The sequence below is a fragment of the Cryptotermes secundus genome, unplaced genomic scaffold (genome assembly GCF_002891405.2).
Source record: "Cryptotermes secundus unplaced genomic scaffold, Csec_1.0 scaffold654, whole genome shotgun sequence".
Taxonomy (NCBI): Eukaryota; Metazoa; Arthropoda; class Insecta; order Blattodea; family Kalotermitidae; genus Cryptotermes; species Cryptotermes secundus.
Window position 1 is genome coordinate 1,191,655 of NW_019727402.1, and position 12,557 is coordinate 1,204,211.

General features: G+C 36.7%; 1 protein-coding gene across 21 annotated transcripts in view; it reads left to right on the forward strand.

Annotated features, from left to right (window-relative positions):
* Positions 1 to 12,557, forward strand: part of LOC111864711 (sodium channel protein para) — a 289,515-nt gene that overhangs the window by 237,975 nt on the left and 38,983 nt on the right. For 20 of the 21 annotated variants that reach the window (XM_033751552.1, XM_033751551.1, XM_033751554.1 and 17 more), the window contains 4 exons: positions 8,350 to 8,493; positions 9,513 to 9,657; positions 10,234 to 10,358; positions 12,081 to 12,349. In XM_033751552.1, coding sequence (XP_033607443.1) covers positions 8,350 to 8,493; positions 9,513 to 9,657; positions 10,234 to 10,358; positions 12,081 to 12,349 — 683 coding nt within the window. The remainder of the gene's footprint in view (positions 1 to 8,349; positions 8,494 to 9,512; positions 9,658 to 10,233; positions 10,359 to 12,080; positions 12,350 to 12,557) is intronic. The other variant, XM_023852188.2, reaches the window with a different exon arrangement.

Sequence of the window (12,557 nt, forward strand, 5' to 3'; positions counted from 1 at the left end):
CATCTTGGTATCATACAACTGTCTGTACATTAGCTATTTATTTTATGCCTCTAAAATGGATCATCTTTTGTTATTACAATGTTAGCTTCTTTAGTGAACATGTGAAGAATGTACAGATATCCTTACCTATACCTCTATATATCAGTGCCTCTCAGCATGTGTTTTGTGATATATTTTTGTTATTTACCACTCTTGTCTCTCCTATCAACGTAGAAAAATACTTTAAAGTGAAAAGATATTATCTGTTAAACTGAGGACTACTCCTGCAGCCATAATGCTATTCACAATCCAGACAACTGCCAGACACTGACTTAGGGACACACATGAAGTACACATAACATTGGAAAGAATGGGGGTTGTACTGAAAGTCATGAGCAACAATTTTTTGTAAAGTAACATGCTTTATTAGTGACAAACCAAATACACCACCTCAATCTACAGACCTTTCTATATTTTTCCACATAATTGCCACTTCTTTGTACACATTTCTCCCAGCATTCTGGGAGTTTGAAAATTCCCCTTCTGTAAAAATCCATCCCAGCCATCCAAAGACACTAACTCACTGCTTTCTGAATTGCCTCCCTTGTCTCAAAACGTTGTCCACGCAGCTGATCCTTCACAAATCAGAAAAGATGGTAGTCGGAAGGTGCCAGATCAGGGCTATAGGAGGGGTGTGGAAGAACTTCCCACCCCATCTTTGCAATTGCTTCCAATGCGAGGTGAGTGGTTTGGGGGCATTGTCATACAGGATGATGATGTTTCGTCCCGGACATTTATCACACAATGCACGATGGAGCTTGTGCAGCATCTGGACATAATGAGCAGCATTGATGGTTTGCCCAGGTTCCAGGAATTTGGCCAGAATAAACCCCTCTGCATCCCAGAAGACTGTGCCCATTACCTTCACAGCTGATGGCACTGTCTTTGCCTTCTTTTTTGATGAAGAATGCAAATGGTGCCATTCCATACTGTGCCATTTCATTTCAGGCTCGAAATGGTGAAACCAGCTTTCGTCACCTGTCACAATACAGAACAAAAAGTCATCGCCTTCGTGTCGATATCTCTGCAGCAGTTCTGAGGTGATGGCTTTTCACTAACCTTTGTAGTCTTTCAGTCAATAACCGTGGGACCCAACGAGCACAAACTTTCCTATAGCCCAAGCTTTCAATCATCTCCTGTACTGCACTGTGCCCTATTCCAAGTTTTCGGGCTCTTGTGTCCACAGTCACACACCTGTCATCTTGAATGATGTCAGCAACTCTTTCCTTGTTGTGTTCAGTTGAGGCTGTTCGAGGACGACCGCTCCGAGGCTCATCTTCGATGCTGGTGTTCCCATCTTTAAAATGTTTCACCCATCTTCGAACACTGCTCGCACCCATGCACACACTTCCATAAGCACGCTGAAGTCTCTGGTGAATTTCTGCAGCAGTGATTTTCTCTTACAAAAGAAATTCGATAACAGCACACTGGTGAAACGACATATCATTGTCGGCCATTTTGTTAGGAGTGATACTGGTCACATGATGCAAACTATTGACTTCATAAGACACTCAAGGTTAACACAACAGCTGTTTCCACCTACCACCATACTCTCTTTCGTCTGCTGTTCCCAGGTTGCATGCAAAAGAAAGTTGCTCATGACTTTCGGTACGACCTACGTATTTCTAATTCTACACATTTTTTCCTTCTTCCTGGGGATCAATAGTGTGGGTTTCAACTTAACAGATCAACTATAGATCAGATCTATTGCATTCATCAACTACTTAGGCTGATTAAAATGTCCATGATTTATTTTATCCGTCTTCTAGTGCATACATTCATCTGCCCCTCTTCTCACTATCACTACATGTTTCGGCACAAATGTGCCATCTNCATGTGTTACAAAAGTATAGAAAGTTTGTATAGATAAACATTTGTCTGATAAATTTCCCATCCAGAATGGTCTAAAACAAGGAGATGCTTTAGCGTCACTTCTTTTCAAATTTGCTTTAGAATATGCCATTAGGAAGGTCCAGGAAAATCAGGTGCGACTGAAATTAAATGTTTGTCTATGCCGATGATGTGAATTTATTGGGTGATAAAATACGTAGGTATGAATGAATGTATGAGGGGTAGGCCTCATCAGCCCTTGCACCGCGACCTACAGTGATCTGTTGTGCTTAAATATACGTAGGTAATTCAATAAGTAAGTTACAAATGGATAAGGACTTAAACAAATAAGAGTACTGATTTGAAAAATGCTTTATTTCTCAACATAACCTCCCTGTACATTGAGGCACTTGTCCCATCGTTTCACAGGCCCATGAAAACCAGCAGCATAAAATTCTTTGGGCTGCTGTCAAAACCAGGCGTGTTCACATGGCATGGCCTACCTCATAATGCATGACAGGTTGCATGCTTCTGTTGAATGGCCTTACGAATTTTCCTGAGGATGTTACAGCAGGAGTCGGCATTTACGGTTTGTCCTTGAGGCTGGAATGCGGTGAGCAGTATGCCTTCATGATCCCAGAAGAGTGTGAGCATCACTTTCCTGGAGGATGGTGTCACCTTAAACTTTTTTTTGGCAGGTGACTCAGAATGTTTCCACTTCGTTGACACATGGTTTGTCTCAGGCTGGTAATAGTGAACCCAAGACTCATCACCTGTGACAGTTTGGGTTAGCATATTGTGTCCTTCATCGTGGTAGCGATTGAGATGATGTAATGCCAGACCCATTCTTTGCATTTTGTGATGTGGGGTCAGCATGCACAGAACCCATTATGCACAGACTTTGTGAAAACCTAACCTGTCATGCATTATGAGGTAGGCCATGCCGTGTGAACAATCCTGGTTCCCACAACAGCCCAAAGAATTTTATGCTGCTGATTTTCAGGGGCTTGTGAAACGATGGGACAAGTGCCTCAATGTACAGGGAGATTATGTTGAGAAATAAAAGCATTTTTCAAATCAGTACTCTAATTTGTTTAAGTTCTATATCCATTTGTAACTTACTTATTGACTTACCCTTGTAGATACCATAAAGAAAAACACACAAACTGTAATTGATGCAAGTAAGGAGGTTGGTCTAGAAGTAAACACAGAGCAAGCTAAGTATATGTTGCTGTCTCATCACCAAAATGCAGGGCAAAATCATGACATAAAGATAGGAAACAGATGTTTTGAAAATGTGGCACAGTTCAGATGTTTGGGAAATGACAATAACAAATCAAAACCTGATTGAGGAGGAAATTAAGAGGAGATTGAACTCGGGTAATGCTTGGTACCATAAAAAATAAAAAAAATTAGAATATACAAAATTATAATTTTGCCTGTGGTTCTGTATTGGTGTGAAACTTGGTCACTGATATTAAGGGAGGAACATAGACTGAGGGTGTTTGAGAACAGGGTGTTGAGGAGAATATTTGGACTGAAGAGAGATGAAGCGACAGGAGGTTGGAGAAAACTGCATAATGAGGAGCTTCATAACTTGTACTCTTCTCCAAGTGTAATTAGAATGATCAAGTCAAGGAGGACGAGGTGGGCAGAGCATGTAACATGAATGTGGGAGAAGAGGAATGCATATAGGATATTGGTGAGAAAGCCAGAAGGAAAGAGACCACTGGGAAAACCAAGGTGTAGGTGGGCGGACAATATTAAAATGGATCTTCGAGAGATAGAATGGAATGTTATGGATTGAATTGATCTGGCTCAGGATAGGGACTAGTGGAGGGCTCTTATGAACACAGTAATGAACTTTCGGGTTCCATAAAATGCGGGGAAATTCTTGAGTAGCTGCAGAATTGGCGGCTTCTCAAGAATGGCTCAGCTCCATGAGTAAGTAATGCTGAACTTCCCTGGGAAAACTGCTGTAGCACTCTTTTGAATATACACTGGACACAGTTGCTTGGACTGATTGTTACAGTTGAGTGGGTAGTACTCCTGTTTCATTTTAAAGAGTTCGTAGTTTCAAATTTCAGCCCAGAGACAGACTATCCTGACTGATACCATGATGATTATCCTCAGCCCCTCAGGCAAATTCTGGGATGGTACCTCATATTCGACCATGACCATTGCTTTCCATATGTTTTACAGCTATTCACTAATTACTCTATAATTAAACTGTATGTTGTTTGAGCCATTGACAGCATCATTAAATAAATAAAGAACTCATAGTTATACACCTTCATAGATTATAATTCACGCCATCCCTACAATGTAGTCTGTGTTAGGATTTGAATTCTGTGAGTGTGACGGACATGCATCATTTAAGTACACAGTGACAAAGAAGCCATTCAGAAACAAGCCAATAGCTTCAACATTAGCAGTAAGAACATCATGAAGGTTCCATTAAGAAAAGTAAGGAAGGAATTAAAAGACAATAAAAGACATATGACATACAGTGATGGTTTTATTATAAATTATTAAATTACTGGGCTCTGTATGGGGCATTAATGCTTATGATTTGACAAGCTCTCATTCTTTGTGGACATTTGGATGGAACGTAATTTTGCTTGGATGTACATATCTTGTAAAATTAATTTTTACTCATCCCTTGTTGCTTTCTGCTTCATTTTATACGCTGTCTGCTTTATGTTCAAGTCAAACTTTCACTGTCCTCAATAGTACTCTGATGGACATATATTTTAATTATCCACAATTTATGCCATTTCATTTTCTGTGTTGTAGATTGATACAGCCCGTATTTTCACCATTCTCTTGTAATTCACTTCCATTAGTAGTCCAACATATTACTTTTTTTTTTTAACAACACCTCACCATGTAGCTAAAAATAACTAATTTTAGTATGGTTATATTTTATACAAAGATATTCAAGTCAGTCCTGCAGCTTTCAGTAACCTACATATATATCAAATATGTTGTCATCATCATTGCATTTAGATATACAGTTGTTTAAACGTTCCTGCAAACTTTAGTTCAGTGGTGCAAATAATTCTCTTTAGTCACTTAAGACTTAATTTTAAATAAATGATGGTTAATCTGTGTTGTAATTGTGATTATTCTTTTGAATGTGACACTTTCTTGTGTACTATCTTCAAGATCATGGCATTTACTGTAAGTATTCTTGCTTTATATCCATTCACTTCAAATATTTGTCACTCCATCCCTGAATTATATACTTACTCCTTTGTTCCATGGTCACTTGAGGACATTTGCTTCCTTTACCCATGTATGTCCATTTTTTGTCTGACATCCATTGCTATGGTTCATAACATAAATTAGGTTCTGGGGCCAGATTGTTAACCTCGTGCCCATTCCCTTATCCAGGAGGACCCGAGATACTTTCATCTGGTCTCTACACTTCAATCTGTCCAGCATGGGTGACCATCTCCCTGTTAGTTTAGATGTTCATGTCACCAGGGTGTGAGTGTGTCACTAACATTGTGTTGAGGTAGCAACACAGGGGGAGTCCATTATTGAATACCATTGTGTAAAACTGATTCATTTGTTAACATGTATCTAAGTTGTCTAGGTGTATATTTTTATACATATTTTTAATAAAATTCCCTAGATATCTTTGCTGGTGAAAAACGTTTGCAAGACTGACTTGACAATGTTTGCAGTTTAGGGAAGTTAGATTAGGAAGTTGGTTTCCAGAATTTTGCAGCATTTTTTATTTCTGCAACATACAGTGACCTCTCTTATTTAAGTAAATATTTACACAAACATGGGTTGTTAACATACATTCAAAAGTTTGCATAAAAATAAATGAAGGCTCTTCACAGTCTTAGAAAATAATTAAGAGGAATGAATCCTTTTACACTGAAATGCAGTAAATTTAATTTTGGTTATTATTCACAGATATATTGCCATTTTCAACCTTCATAACCGAATTACATTTTTATTAAAACAGTTGCAGTTATTTTCTGGAAATAATCTTCACGTTTCTATGATAACTAAGGTGTCCTGATAGCCATGGTTAATTCTGTGTCTGGTTTTACAAATTCTAGTATGAGGCATGGGTTAGAGATATACAGTGAAATCAATACTTAATGAATCTCTGAGGGTGTGGCTTTCTTACACTAAATTTATGTTTTCACCAAGTGAGGGTTATTTAAAGTAACACTAAGAAAATCTTTATCTTCTTATGAGACTTATTGTATATAATTATGACAAATGAATATCTTTGCAAAAGCAGTTAAATAAATTGTTCATTCACAAATAAATACAATTACATAGTCATTAATATCAAATTATTTTGCTAGGTAATTATTGACATGTGAAATACACACTGAAAGAACTGAAGTCGATAATTGATGGAATTGTTACCAAAATCAGCAAGATGTCAGCGCTTATTCATTGTGACATCACCCACCTTGTATTATGGTTGTATGCAGATTATTTGTGGCAGTATTACAGCAGAGGTGCCTCCCCCCCTAAAAAAAGACAATATCTGCCCAATATATTGACAAGGTGCCATAAAAAGACAAATCTGATACAGAAAAACAGTATCCTAATAGTGAAAATAGAAAAACTATTAATCTCTGACAGAATTTGTAATGTTACCAAAATGAGGGGGAGATAATGCATAGGGAAACAGTGACAAGGAATTGACAAGGCAGGTCAAAATGAAGTGTGTAAGAATGTCAGGTTTCATTTGCAGATACATTACTGCTCAGCTTTCTTTTTGTATGATTGTCCTGTTAATATGTGTGACTAGTAAATTACATAATGTTTGCCTGTTTTTGCTTCATATATTAAGGATGAGAGAACTGTACATAGGTATGATTTATCAGTTGTATAATAAATTAAGTATCGAATGTGTTATTTCAAATTTGGATACAAAATTTCTCACACAAGTTGGCATTGAGCAAAATGACATGACATTAACCCTTTGATGAGTGAAAGTAATCTCTATAAAAGTTTGGCTCTAGCTTCCAAGAAAACAAGCCATATCTCTATTTGAGGTTAAGTTGGGTAATGACATTCAGAAAATTATCATTCTTTGTTCTTATAATGGAGCCACAGCTAAATGATATCAGGCCCAGCCTGCCTGTGATATAGCTATCCCCAAATCAGATGGAAATATGTCTCATTATCACACCTTCAGTTCAACACCAGATGTTGAAGAGTTCAGTTGCAAGCCTAGAGTGTTCACATACCATATGAGTCTGTTGTGCAGAATAGTTCTTATAAATAAAACATAAACTGGCAGCACTTCTGGCAAAGACATGATCATTGGCCAATGCCATTTCAAGGTGGAAACTACCGACATTATTGTCATCCAGCGATATTTTGAGCCAGACATTGCTCAGCATTGATATAAGAGGTCATTGACTCATAGCAGCCAATTGATACTAACGAATACGCTCTTTGGTTGAAATGTTGAATACTTTTAATGTTAAAGCAGTTGACATATATGGTTACCACTGCCTATTACAGCTCTAAGAAACATGGTATTAACCTTTGGAAATCTGGTCACCTTGACAGATTATTTAGTAGTATTTTATGAATTATAATTGAAGTATGGGCTTAGCTGCTATGGTGCTGAATGTTTGTAGCAGTAAGAAGTTAATTCACTAAAGAGTTAAAACTAATTTGAAAGATAAAAGCAGCAAATACTACACTTCAACTATTAAAATAGAAATGCATGTGATTATTCTACTTAATAGTATACTGAAGCTGCATCAAAAGGCCTATAAATTGATTCCCTTCCACCTCTGCCTCAAGCAGGTCTGCTTTCCCATTCATTGTACTTCCCTATATAGCATTTCCCTCGAGCTATGTAGCTGTTTTATTCTTCTAAATATTGACTTTTCTAGCAACAGTCAATTCATCAAACAGGTTTGTCTAAGGGTAAGTGGAGTCACTTGGTTAGAATCTCAGCTAGGACACTGGCTATCATGACTGAAGTTCCATGGTTTTCCTCAGTCCTTCAAGGCAAATGCCAAGATAGTACCTCAAGTAGGGCATGACCACTTCCTTCCTAATCCACCTCATCATTTATCTGCCATCATACCATCTGACACTGTATAGTCTTAGTGCTGAAAATGCATCATTAATCACCCTACAGAAGAAAAAAAAAACAAGCCCCTTGGCCTGGTTCACATAGACTAGAAAGGGGTAGAGAGGAATGTAACTGTAAGCAGAAAGGAGTAAGTTTCAAGTACTTTCATACTGAGTAATCATGGGAATTCTTTCTGCAGCCTCAGTATAGTATCATTCAAGAAATCTTCATCTTGCATAGATAAATTACAACAGTTTCACAAATTCAGCCTTTTAATATTGCGTTCTGTTAAATGTAAGTGTTCACATGAGTATGAGCACTAGAATATTCCATGCAACACGTTGAAGTTGGATGTTGATCATAGGATGATTGGGGGGTTGACATGGGGTGATATATGACTGCAGATGCCCATGAGCATGACACAGATCTTGACCTCACAGCGGATGAAATTCTGGCAGATGGGATGGTATATCGAGACAAGAAAAGTCCAAAAGAGCAGACACAGCTGGAAGTGGCAATAGGTGATGGCATGGAATTTACCATTCATGGTGAGTATTTAACATTACCATAATTTAGAGATGACCACATCTAATCATAATCAGTCGGCTTTTATTGCCTTTGAAAATTTTAGTTTAATTCCTTACATATTAAGTCATCCTTATTGAGGGCTTCCTTGTTCCCTGGAACCTGTGTAGGAATATGCTAGACTAGATTCCATAAAAATTTTGATCTTCTATTGGACTCATGAAATCAGATTTTGTTTCATTGTTAGACTGAGTCCAGTAATTTTGAAATTAAAACTAAATATTAAATTAATAAATTGAAATTGAAAATTAACCAAGTGTTATGTAATGTGTAGTTGAATGGACTTTAAATTAACCTGACATTTGTAAAATTACATAGTTACAGAAGACCATTCTCTTTGCTGTTTTGGAAGAGTTTTGATGTAGCATGACTTGGTTCATATCCTTTAAGTGTTCCAGATTTCTGGAACACCTGTAGATCAGTTATGGCTTTAGGTGAATGGCATTCGAAAGCCTACTTTGTTGGCCCCTTGCTAGAGCTACTTTTAAACCGAGAAATCCAACATTTTAGGTGTTCTTTGGTATCCTGTTTGTCAGAGGGCAAATTGTAGGCAATTTCCAAAACATAGTGACAAAGAAAATAAATCTAATGTGTGTTAAATAGATTTGGATTTTAATTATGTTGTTAATAATATAATAATTATTGATAGAATTATAATAATTATTTTTATGACTTTTCATATGCCTGCCAAATCAGTTTACCTTATGTTTGGAGATTCTAGTGTATAAGTTCCAAAACTGAATGTATTCTATCAGGTTTTAATGGTTCTGGTAAGTATTCTCTTTGAAAAATGCTAAGGTAATATTTTTACTACAGAGCTGATTTTTGAATGGTCTTGTTGTACCCAGTCCTGATTTGCAAGAAGAAGACTAATATGTAGAACTGTGTTTTATAAGCATTGATTTTTTATCCTTCTCAGAAGTGACTGACTTTCACTGTTCTGCTAATCCATATTTAAATATGTTGTTTCTATTTCCTGAAGGAGATTTGAAGAACAAATTGAAGAAGGATAGTAAACAACTAATGAATAACACCAAAGTGATTGGCAACTCATTTCAAGGCAACCACAAAGACAATCGGATAGAGAATGAATATTTACATAATCGGCAAGAGGAGGACACGTTAAGGTAATAAGATGTATGCAAATTAAAGTTAAATTTTTTTTATCATTCTTCAGCTTATGTTTTATCTTTTTATCTATGTTAATGTAAAATTTAAGTAATTCTTGTTTATTTACCTTATTAATGATGTATATACCTAACATATTATAATAAAGTATATTCTAATTGCTGCTGCCTAATTTTTTTTAATGCTAGTGGGGTGGGACTAAGTCCCTTGTACTGCAGCCACTTCTGGCCTATTGTACCAGCCCCAGATGATAGGTGAGGGTGACTGTGGAGCAATTGGTGGAATGAAGATTGGCAGGAGAAACCGAAGTACTCAGAGAAAACCTGCCCCAGAGCCACTTTGTCCACCACAAATCCCACTTGAGCAGACCTGGGATTGAACCCGGGCCACCGCGGTGGGAAGCCAGCGACTAACCGCTTGAGCTATGGCACGACCATAGCTGCTGCCTTACCTAACATATTGTAACATAGAGAAATGCAGGGGCAGCTAAATTAATTGGTGTGCTAGCATCAGAATATGATACAGATTATGTGTGCATTATGTTCTTAGTTTATTTCATTTGATTTTATACACAGTACGAATACATATGGAAGTCACAAAAACCGTCCATTCAAGGATGAAAGTCATAAAGGAAGTGTAGAGTCAATGGATGGGGAGGAGAAGAAGGATGCAAGCAAAGAAGACTTTGATCAAGATGGTGGTAAGTGCACTTTGTATATGAGATGCAGGTGTGTGTTTTGAAGAAGGTAAAATTTATTTATTTATTTAATGTATCTTCCAGAGATCTATGTACATAGATATAGAATCTGTCATCGTTTATACTATAAAACAAATTAATAAAAAGGTATTTAATCATACAATATAAATCCAACTTGATATCACAAAGTATAAAACATACATATGCATCTATGATAGGCCACACATAATGTATCACTGACTATGCAAGGTAACACTATAATAAAATTATTGATCATACAGTGTAAATCCGACTGTACATCCATTTCACAATAACAATCCTGTATGTACAAAATATAAAACCTGCACATACATCTACAATAGGCCACAAATAATACACGTGTATCACTCTTATCATCATAATACGTGTTACATGGCTTAATTATAAAATTTTATTGTTTTAATCTTATTTCTAGTCATGTTTCAGTTAAGAAAATTCTTCAGTGTCATAAAAGAAATTCTGTAATAAAAATGTTTCCAACTTAGATTTAAAACTCTTTGTGTCATTAAACATAGACTTAATTTCGGTTGGCAGATGGTTGAAGATCTTTGCTCCCATATAAAATATTCCTTTTTGGAATAATGTTAAGTTAGTTTGGGGGTAGTACTGATCATAAATAGATCTGGTATTAAATTTATGTACTTGGGAGTTAAATTTAAATAATTCCCCATTTGTTATGATAAACATAGAGATTGATAAGATATACTGTGCTGGTAAGGAAAGGATACCCAGTTCTCTAAATGAACTATGACATGAGGCTCTCTTTGCTGAATGCATCATAATTCTGATTATCCATTTTTGTATCCTGAATATTCATATGCTGTATGAGGAATTGCCCTAATCCTAATGCTATCCATAATTTGTTTTCAAGAGAAGCTGTACATCCTTTTGTTTCATATCTCCTTGGTAACTTCACAGTTTAGAGCCACATAGTCAGTTTGAAATTCCTAAGCATAGTAGGACAAGTTTCATTTGGCTAACATCCTTGGATTCAAGTAAGGAGTTTTCACAACAGAGTATAGTTAGTACAACGGATTGTGCTGAGGCACAATGAAGGAAAGAAGACAGTTCTATCCCAGGCATTCTGTTTATTTTGAAACACAACATAAGATAGGAAATTTAAGGTTTCCACAGGGGTGAATATTTGAGTCATAGTCTTCTGGGTTGTGCAATACTCATATGCATCTCAATGACAGTAAAATATTATTATTATTTGTCAGGTGTTGATCTTTCCAGAAATAATCCCAGTTCAAATTTATTTTTCTGTACTTAGCATCAAAAACCCCAAGTAGTTACATTTATAATTTTCTTCCTACTCCCTCACCTCCTCCTTTCCCTAACTCCTGGGTGTTACGATTTGATGAGAAATAAATGATGCCCTGACTTGCAGATTGTGCAGTTAGGGTCTCAGAGACTTAATGAGCATTTGGAAAATAAATAAATGTTTTGTACAACATAATAGAAGGCATAGAATTTTATTAAATGTGCTGATTATACCACCTTGAAAGATTGGACAGAAGTTGCTTACCCAAACTAGCTTCTGAATATAAATGTTGGAGATGATGGGAAGCTGGAAGACTCAGGAAAGGATTGAAAGATCAAGAACACCTTGAGTTTTAAAGGAATAGCTATTAAGACTTAACCTTGTTTATGTTCACGAATAAGTAGATAAATGTTTTGATTCAGATCTTGAGGAAGATGGCGAAGGAGAAGAAGGAAACTTAGGTGAAGCCATCATCCTGGATGCAGGCACGGAGGACGTAATGTTGTCTGACTACCCTGCAGACTGTTGCCCTGATAAATGCTATAAACGCTTCCCCTTCTTGGCTGGAGATGATGATTCTCCATATTGGCAAGGGTGGGCTAACCTCAGACAAAAGACTTATCAGCTCATTGAGAACAAGTACTTTGAGACAGCTGTAATCACCATGATTCTGCTTAGTAGTCTTGCACTGGTAAGCTGTCACATTGGTATGGCATTACATTCACTTGTGGTGAAATCCTGATTTAGCATTCTAGTGTGCTTGCATTTAGTTTATATTTTTTTCTGGTTCCAACTGAAGCCTAATGTAAACAATGTATTATTTTATTTTCTGTATCAAAGAGTTAATAAGAAAGTGAAAACAGATTTTTGCAGTGGAACCTGATGATACAGGGAAATAT